Raw genomic sequence first — 9,996 nt, 5'->3', positions numbered from 1 at the left:
TATAACCGATATCTTTTCAATTTGGTCAAAAATTGTCCGATAAATAACCTTGAGCAATACATCACTGCATCTCTACTTTTACTGCATTTTAGTGACCCTCATTCTACCAAACATCCTTTTCCAAGATTACCGAATAATGAATATATATATATATATATATATATATATATATATATACACACACATACATACACACATACACACACACACAACCATTCAAATGTTTGGGGTCACTTGCCTGAAATGTTTCTCATGATCTTAAAAATCTTTTGATCTGAAGGCGTATGCTTAAATGTTTGTAATTAGTTTTGAAGACAAAAATATAATTGTGCCAACATTTTAATTTAATTACAAAACTACAATTTTATAAAAATAAAAAAAAATTAAAAAAACATTATATAAGAATAAATAAGAAAAGCACCCACTCAGTGCTCAGCATATAGATGGGAACTCCTTCAATACTGTTTAAAAAGCATCCCAGGGTGATACCTCAAGAAGCTGGTTGAGAAAATGTCAAGAGTACATGTCTGCAAATTCTAGGCAAAGAGTGACTACTTTGAAGATGCTAAAATATCACAGTTTTGATTTATTTTGGATTTTTTTTAGTCACAACATAATTCCCATAGTTCCATTTATGTTATTCCATAGTTGTGATGACTTTATTCTAAAATATAAAAAAAATAAAATAAAAAATAAAGAATGAGTAAGTGACCCTAAACTTTTGAACGGCAGTGTATATATATATATATACAAAATTTGCACTCACAAAGAACAAAAATTAACCAACAAAATATTTCAGTGCTGAGCATAACGAGAAAAAAAATGCATTGTCACTATAGAAATTTCCATGACTTTTCTTAAGATTTTATTAATTTCCATGACCTGATATATAAGATTTTCCACGAATGTAGGAACCCTGTTGACAAAAGGCATGATGAATGAGAAAGATTACTTTCAACACAAGCTCACATTTCCTCTTTTATTTAAGATTGAGTTTTTATTGTCCTCCAGACCTGTAGAGAGGTACAATTCCTCTAGCTCTTCATTCTTTAATTTTCTTACATTTTAGTACTGGGTAAAACCCTAAGTTAAACTGTACTGGTTTCTTCTTAAGATTTTAATTTTTTCATTCCTCTGAAATACTGTTGAATACTGAACAGTCGGCAGGAACCTACACAGCTGATACATGATTAAGATCATTAAAAAAAACTGAGAAGGTAAGGAGGGGCAGTAAGAGTGATGAACAGTGTTAATGGTCCCAAGAGACCTTGTGTATTGCCAATACCTCTGTTGCCCAGTAGCGCTGCTATCCCAGCTTTTACCATCATTATAGTACCCAATCACAATCATCTTGCATGGCCAGTGGAAAATGTAAATGTGCAAATTGCTACAGACACAAAGAGCAACTTCAACAACTAGTTCAACAACTACAAAGTAAAATGTCTGAATAAAAAGCAGCCAATTTCTCTTCAAATGTCAACATTCGAAAAAACCCTTAATCCCAATTTTTTGTTAATACATCCATCTAAATTACATCAAGTTAATTATTTAGTTTCATGCTATGCATTCACATTCAAAACATCACCTTGCTTCAATTTGATTAATCAACTCTAGATCTAATTCTTACATTTCATGCATACTTTCAAGTTTCTTCAAGGAGCATAGTCAGAGTGTAAACACTGATTAGGCCACATTCATACTTTTGCCCACCAGGCAAGAACAGCTTTTAAAGATGCCACATGGTGGCAACTCATGTGCTACACAAGCCCTGCACTTTAAAGGGGTCAGTGTTTCCCAGCTCTTTAATATAACAGCCTTCCTCTTAATTTTGCAAAGCACCGCCCTCTGATACAGAGGTTAACTACGGTGTTGCATTGAAAGTGGAAGCCCCCCTCACCAACCAGGCAATTTGGTGCAGGGGTCACGGGCAAAATCCAAGAGATTTAGACATTGCCTTTTTAACTGGTATGGCTGATACGAACCATAACTGTATTCAGAGTGGGCTCCACATTTATGACCCTTAAAAATGCATCTCCCTAAAGAAAGGTAGAACAAAGTTAAAGGCCAAAGATCCACAGAAAAAGTGCTTATGCTTTTTACTACCTCATCATTATGCCTTTGATCCTTCAGAATAATTGAAGTACCCTTTTAATCAAACAAAAAGAATTGAAGCCCTGTTTTTATTGGGGGGGGGGGGGTATATCTACTTGATTGCTTAGAGTGAGATGGGTTGAAGAGCCATCACAAGAAGTAACTCAGTTGTGCAGACGTTGAACAGGGGCTGTACTTTTTGGTTTAGCTTTGAAGGCAGATTTGTTTCCAATCAAGAAACTTTCTTTTGAATCTTTCCATTTTGTTTCAATGGAATAAAAAAATAAAATAAAACCTCTACATCTTTTCCATTGACAATGCTCTTTTGAGTACTGGTATACAAGTCCAAAATTAAAGGGTTAGTTCACCTAAAAAAAAAAAAAAAAAAAATCCTATCATGATTTACTCACCCTCATGTCTTTCTTACTTCCAAAGAACACGAAAGCAGATGTTATGCAAAATGGTGACTGAGGATGCCATTTTACCAAACATCTCCTTTTGTGATCGATGCAAGCAAGCAAGCAATAAACCCCTGAGTAAATGATGACAGAATATTAATTTTTGGGTGAACTATCCTTTTAATGCACTGATGTTAATGCTACATATTGCATACTACGTTCTAACAAGTCTGATTAAGCCTCTAAAAGATCTCCTACCTTTCAAAAACTTACTTGTTAGGCTTTGCTTTGACAACTGGCTTGTTTATGTGATGGTTTCAATTGGGAAAGCTGGAACAGTACACTATGGCAACAAGAAAAAAAAAAAAAAAGACTAAACCAAGAGAAACACAAATCCAGAAACGGGAAAAAATGGCCACAAAGAAATGCAAAATCTTGTTATTTTGTTAATAGGTTTGTACTGATTCGACTGTTTTGTTTGCTGTGTGTTTTGTGATGTGGAGGATGGGGATTAGTTTCACAGTTTCTAATGGCGGTCCATGCCGGCACTCTGTAGCAGATCTGTAGAGGCCTGGGCTGAGGGTCTGAAGGCAGACTGGAACCCTGGAGGTGGTAAGTGGAACTGGGTAGCAGGGTTAGCCGAGGCTGTGGTTGGATAAGGGGCCCAGCCGGCTCTGTGGGGGAACTGGGCCCCAAAAGGCCCGCTGTGTGGGGGCTGTGGGGGCACTGTGGAGCTGGAAGGGACATCCATCTCTGTGAGTGCCTGCAAGGATTTGAGCCAATGTGGAGGATTGTCATCCTGCAGAGAGTCCAGACTGTTGCCTGAGGAAGCTGGGATACCTGGGGGATACAAAGTGACAAAAATTGCTAACCAATTCAAACTCATAACGGCATGCTATAAATCCTGTTGTGTTCATGCCATTTTTGACCCATTTAAGAGTGAAAATCAATGAAAAACAAATCTTAATCCTGTATTTGGTCAAAATGCCTTGAAATAAATTAATAAATTAGGATTTCCATTCAATTGGACAATTCGATGCTGCGTCAGTAGCTGACACTATGGGAAACTCCTCCCAGAAGTGATGATCTATGTGGCCCTTTAGAATCACGGCAATCTATTGGCTGGTGCCGCTTGCCGGTCGGCCCCTGATGCGTGCATCATCGCAGGTTTATAATCTGGAGCACAGTGCCATTTCATCATAATTTTTCTCTTCAGCGTCGTGATTTTCTTGTGCTCTGGATGCCCAAATCTTCACTTTGTCGTTGAAACTGCACAACTCAACAGGGAGTGGATTATTTCTTTTTGATTTATGTTTGATATTGTGCATTGTGTTGTGTTTTATGGTGTGCATTTCATTGAGTGAAAAGAAACTAAGAGAGCATTTTTCTTAACACAGTCTAAATATGACGCTTTGCTAATGTTTCCACAAGTACATGTATAAACAAGTGATATATCCCTCTGTCTGATGGGCATGAGGGCTGTTTTATATAAGCATCGGTCATTGAGACTGATTACTCATTGATCCCTATTTCCAGCAAGGATGGGATACAGAGCACTGCTATAGTTCACATTCAGCGGTAGCTACTCTTGAAATACGCCTTTGAGGGGGCGGTGTCTCAGATTAAGGTCCTTCTTGCGGCTTGTCCCTGGCTCCACGCAAATTTACCAAATGTGTTGTTGAGGCGCTCTCTCCGCTGAGACAGAACGACGTCCTTTTGCTGAATTACTTCAACAATTGTATGCTCTTAAACACAATCAGACGAACAAGCGTGCAAGCACATGGATCTGTTGATCATGAATTTGGAGTATTTGGGCCTCATAGTCATTTGGGCAACTCTAAAATGTCTCGTCATACGCAGTTGCTTATGTCTCCTTTTCATGAGACACTGTGTTGCGCGCTCACAATTCGGAAAAAGACTTGTTCTCTTGGACAAGTATTGCGCTAGGCCAAGAGTCCAGATGCAGAATTGTCGCCTTGGACAAACAGACTTCACTGTGCATTGGCGCCAATCACAATCATCTTGCATGGTCAGTGGAAAATGTAAATGTGCAAAGTAATTGCTACAGACACAAAAAGCATGATCATATCCACTAGGCAGACGTTTATATGTATATATATAGTTAGATGTTTTTGAATAAAATACATGATTGTAAATTTTTCTCAAACAGATACAATTTGTAAGTATTCTAATGATCATTTTTTTTTTTTTTTTACTGTACACCTACTGTAAAAAGTAACATCAATGACATTCAGGTGGCATTCATTCCAGATTAAATGCTATTATAAAAACTTGGGTTGTGTGAAAAACAAGCCTAAGGTAATGTTCATGTTTATTATCAAAACAAAGGTGCTGTATATCTATTGCACTCTACCAGGAACAAAATGGTTGTTTGGAATTTTCTCCAAAACAGAAGGGTTAAACAGCATTTTTAAGAGAAACATTAAATATTTGAAAAATTTGTCTAACAAGGCCAATGAAATGAATTAGAAGGCAAAAAGGTGATTCAAATTATGAAAAATTTAGAGGAGTCAAAATGTACACATCCTTTTATACATTCATAGGCTATATATTTTACCATAAAATATTTGTTGATGTTACCAACAACCCATAAAAGATTGTACATAGTTACAATCATTAACAGATCTGAAATCACAAACTATTTACAGGGTTACATACAATGGCTATAACTGAGCAAAAAATTTGCTTGCTTTCAACAAATCCAGTGTTCTTTAGTTAGTGCCAACTATGAATATATTTAGAATGCATGCAATATTATTGACGACATTCTTAAATCAGTAGTCATAATGGCATTAATTACCAAGAAAACAGGGCATTTTGGGGTGCTTTTTGCAACACTTAAACATTGCAGCCTGATGCGAGCCATTAATCCCAAACCCCCTGCAGATGATGGATGCTGCAGGCAGCCGTTGTGAACACCCACACAACAACCATGACATCCATACAGATTGCAACTATAACCTTAGGGAGCTATAGATAAGATGTCGCTATTGCCTCTCCCAGCAGAGAAAAATGGCACAACTTTGCTAAATTATTGATTACTTACAACTACAGCTCTTCAATTCAGTTATTCTCTTTGTTCTCTTTATAAACACTTTCACATATAGTCCAATTAAAACTACTCAAAGCATTTCAAAACACTACTAACTCATAATTATCATGCATGCCAATTTTATGATCTCATATTAATTTGTACAATAAAAAAATTAATTTGTCACACCGTAAAACCATTTAAAGTGAACGTGGCAAAAAGGTTCCCCCTCATACATTCATACACGTTAGTAAATAAATAAATGGTTAATTATATATATATATATATATATATATATATATATATATATATATATATATACACATACACACACACACACACACACACACACACACACACACACACACACAGATCAGCCACAACATTAAAACCACCTGCCTAATATTGTGTAGGTCCCCCTCGTGCCACCAAAACAGCGCCAACCCGCATCTCAGAATAGCATTCTGAGATGATATTCTTCTCACAACAATTGTACAGAACGGTTATCTGAGATACCGTAGACTTTGTCAGTTCAAACCAGAATTTTTAAACTTTACATCTATATCAGTTGAGTGACACATTCAAAGTCATAGTGTGAATATATAACCTAATATTTCTAAATAGCAGGATTTTTTAAAAATACCATTATTCAACCCCTATTGCATGTAGCCGTTTCTTAAATATGTAAGGCTACACAAGTAATTGTCTAAAAAAAAAAAAAATGAAGTCATCAATCTGCAATGGCACTTATTTAAATTTTAAAATTTAAGTTTAGCGTTGTAAGCAAAAATGTATTTCTATGCAAAAAATGCAATTAAAAATAAGCTGCCTCAAAAGCTAATAGAGGAGATTATTTCATTACACAAGAAAGGTCATGGCTAAAAGTACATTTCCAAGGCACTTCAATTTCCAATAGACAAAGTTGGCAGCACCATTCATAAAAATTTTTAAATATGGTACAACAGCAACCTTCTTGGGGTGTGGAAGAAAGCAAAACTTCACCAAGGGAAATGCTGACTTCAATATTCAAGAAGTAATAGGAAAGAAGTAGGAAAGACCTGTGGAGTCCTGGAAAAAGGTTTTATAAATGTATGACACTAAACTGAAAATGAGTTTTAGACCCATGGGCCAGCAGTTTGTCTGGAGTAAGATGACAAGGTTATGACAAGAATGACACCATCCCCAGAGTCAAGCATGGAGGTGGGTCAGTCCTGATATGGGGGTGTTTTGCAGCTGGAGGAAACTGCTATCCTGACTATGTGACTGACACCATGGATTCTTTCAGGTATCAGGCCATTTTTACATGAAAAATGTGATGCCTTCAGTGTGTAAATTGAAGCTCGGTGATCACTGGAATTTCCAGTAAGACAATAACACCAAGGATACATCCAAGTTGTCCAAAATCTGGTTCAGGGATAGGTCGTGAAATGTCCTTAAATGGCCCTTTCAGTCCATCATTAAAATCCCATTGCAAACCTTATTTGGGATTTCAAGGAAGCAGTGGCAGCACAGAAACCAAAGAATGTCAATGAGCTGGAAGCTTTTGCTCATGAGAAATGTGTAAAAATTCTAATAGAGAGGTGTCCGAAGCCTGAGAACACTTACCTGAAACATTTATTTGCTGTTATTAAGGGTAAAGGATGCTCCACAAATGATTGACTTTGGGGGTTGAATATTTTTGACATGACATTTGTGGAGAGAATGAGTTATTTTTTATTTTAAAATTTGGGTAAACTGAACTCTTTGTTCTCAAAATCACTCAAATGTGTATTAAAAACTTACTTTGACTGTTTACTGTGGTTTTAGCTGATGTGTTTTAATTCACATCACCAGAATGTGTTGCTGGTCAGGGGGGTTGAATAATTTTTATTGCAACTGTATATATATTAGTGCTGCCAGTCGATTAAATGTTTTAATCGTGATTAATCGCAGATTATTGACAACTCGTCGAACCTTGAGGCAGATGGGCTACAGCAGAAGACCACGTCGGGCACTTTATTAGGACCACAGTGTTCCTAATAAAGTGCTCAGTGAGTATACATGTATTTTACAGATTCATATAAATGTTGATAAGACGTCACTCGTCAACTACTCGGAAAAAGAAACTACTTCAATGTTAAAGTTACATGCCACAAGCAAGCAGCAAATTTGCACTATACGTATCACTGTGTATTGACTCTAGGTACTTGTAAACTATTGTTGCATGATGTCAGATTTAGTCCACATGGATGCTTTCTAGAGAAGTGATCTGAAATATGTGACTTCTTCTGTGGCCCTTAAAATGGCTTAACATCTCATGACATTTTTAGTGTAAAGGTTACAGAATAAATGATTTAAAGGCCTAAATGAAACATTCATCTCCCTTACAAGACAAAACGTACGTGTAACTTTCTGTTGTGAAAGTAACGGAGAATGACAGGCGAAAGATGACAAACAGAATTGTTATAAAAATGTCAGCCAGATTAACTTAAAGGGAATCTTTTATCTCATTTATCTCATTCCTGTGCTCAAGAGACAAGCCTGAGAATGACGACCGACTAAATTTGTACACTGCAAAATCCTGAAGCTGGTAAAAACTAGAGAATTTTCAGAGGCTTTTACTGTGCTATCAGCACAACATGCAGTCAGCACACTACTGCACCGCAGCTAAAAATATAAAAACGAAAAAATTAGAAATAAGAAAAAAAAAAATCAAGATAAACTAGTTGACCTCACTAATTAACTAGCTAGATGTTGGACTAGTCGATTAGTAAAAACTGGCATGCTGACTGCACCTGTGATGATGGCAGGGTCCATCCAGCTAGCTGTGCCATCCCAACTGAGGCTGTGTGAGATCCCGCCTGTGTGGTTCATGCTGGAGGATGAAGAAGAGGATGAAGACGAGGAAGACGAGGAACTGGGTAGTCCACCGAAGTTAATGTTTATGTTAGGTAAAAGTGCTCTGAGTCCATCCTGCCATTCCTTTACATTTAGACTTTCTACTGAGCTGCTGTTTTCTGTTTGGAGAGGGAGGAGGGGATTCCAAACACCCATGTGTCCAGATACACCAGCAATGGAGAGAGAGAACAAGAGAGAGAGAGAGAAATAGGGGATAGCAGGAAAATGACAGGAAAGACACAGGAAATGGAAGAAAAGGAAAACATACCGTCAGTTTCAAAATCTTAGTGGCATAACATAGAACATAATGCAAACCAATTTTATTTAGCTCTTTTTCAAATTAAGTCTTTTGATTTGACATTCCAGGAATTCCACAAGTAGCGCATCTTTAATAATATGAACTAACTTATTTCAGATTCAGCGTGCCATTTTAATAACCTTTAACCATCATTGTATGGACCTACAGAGCTGAGATATTCATCTAAAAAAACTTTGTGTTCAGCAGATGAAAGAAAGTCATACCCATCTTAGATGGCATGAGAGTGAGTAAATAAGAGAATTTCCTTTTTGGGTGAACTATCCCTTTAAGACATTACATACAATACTGTGCAAAAGTTAAGCACTCGTGAAAAATGTTGCATAGTAAGGATTTCTTCAATAATAATTTCATGAACAGTTTTCATTGATCAATTAACATCATACAAAGTCTAGTTATAAAAAAAAAAAAAAAAAAAAAAAAGCTAAATCAATATTTGGTTTGACCAACTTTGCCTTCAAAACAGCACCAATTTCCTAGATACACCTGGACAGTTTTTCTTGGTTGTTGGCAGATATGATGTTCCAAGCTTCTTGGAGAATTCTCCACAGTTCTATCTATTTCGGCTGTCTCAAATGCTTCTGCTTCTTCATGTACTCCCAGACAGACTCAATGTTCAGAGGGGAGCTCTGTGGGGGTCATGACATCTGTTGCAGGGCTCCCTGTTCTTCTATTCTAATCTTTCCTATTTGCAAAAAGAATGTATGGGAGTCTAAAATTTATATTTCCTAGTGACACACTAAAGCTGAAGATATAAATAACCATCTTAAGACAAATGTTTTAGTGAAACATCTTATGAGCCTAAGACTTTTGCACAGTACTGTACATTACATCATGATTTTCTGTAAAACTGCTTTTAATGTGTATCGTAATAAGCACAATACAAATGACTTGTCTGACTTATTTATATTTAGTAAGAAAGTAAATAAGCTGTCATTCAGCAGATGCTTTATCCATAGTAATTTACAGTATACTTATTACAGTCTCTCTAGTGTAAACAGAGGTTAGCTAATGCTAACATTAATGGTAACACACACACACACACACACACACACACACACACACACACACACAAACCATCTAAAATGGAGATATAGCAAAGACTTCAACTATTTTTACATGAAGCTAATTATAACTAATATAAACTTATCCTGCCTCTTAAAGAAAACTTTTTACATTTAATTCTACATTTAATCATTTAACAGATGCCTTTATCCAATGTGGAAAAAAACTGCCTTTGCTTTATTAATGAAATCATTTTC

The 9,996-nt window shown here is 36.4% G+C and overlaps 1 protein-coding gene across 2 annotated transcripts in view; it reads right to left on the bottom strand.

Annotated features, from left to right (window-relative positions):
• Nucleotides 1-952: 952 nt before the first annotated feature.
• The window catches only part of cnot4b (CCR4-NOT transcription complex, subunit 4b), a 53,014-nt gene continuing 43,970 nt past the window's right edge, over nt 953-9,996 (bottom strand). The window contains exons 12-13 of one of the 2 annotated variants that reach the window (XM_051688030.1): nt 8,316-8,537; nt 953-3,329 (exon numbers count right to left, since the gene is read on the bottom strand). In XM_051688030.1, the coding sequence (XP_051543990.1) occupies nt 3,016-3,329; nt 8,316-8,537 (536 nt within the window). In that variant the 3' untranslated portion in view covers nt 953-3,015. The remainder of the gene's footprint in view (nt 3,330-8,315; nt 8,538-9,996) is intronic. The other variant, XM_051688031.1, reaches the window with a different exon arrangement.

Source organism: Myxocyprinus asiaticus, chromosome 45 (genome assembly GCF_019703515.2).
Source record: "Myxocyprinus asiaticus isolate MX2 ecotype Aquarium Trade chromosome 45, UBuf_Myxa_2, whole genome shotgun sequence".
Taxonomy (NCBI): Eukaryota; Metazoa; Chordata; class Actinopteri; order Cypriniformes; family Catostomidae; genus Myxocyprinus; species Myxocyprinus asiaticus.
Note: the sequence above shows the minus strand (reverse complement) of the source record. Positions and strands in the feature narration are given on the sequence as shown.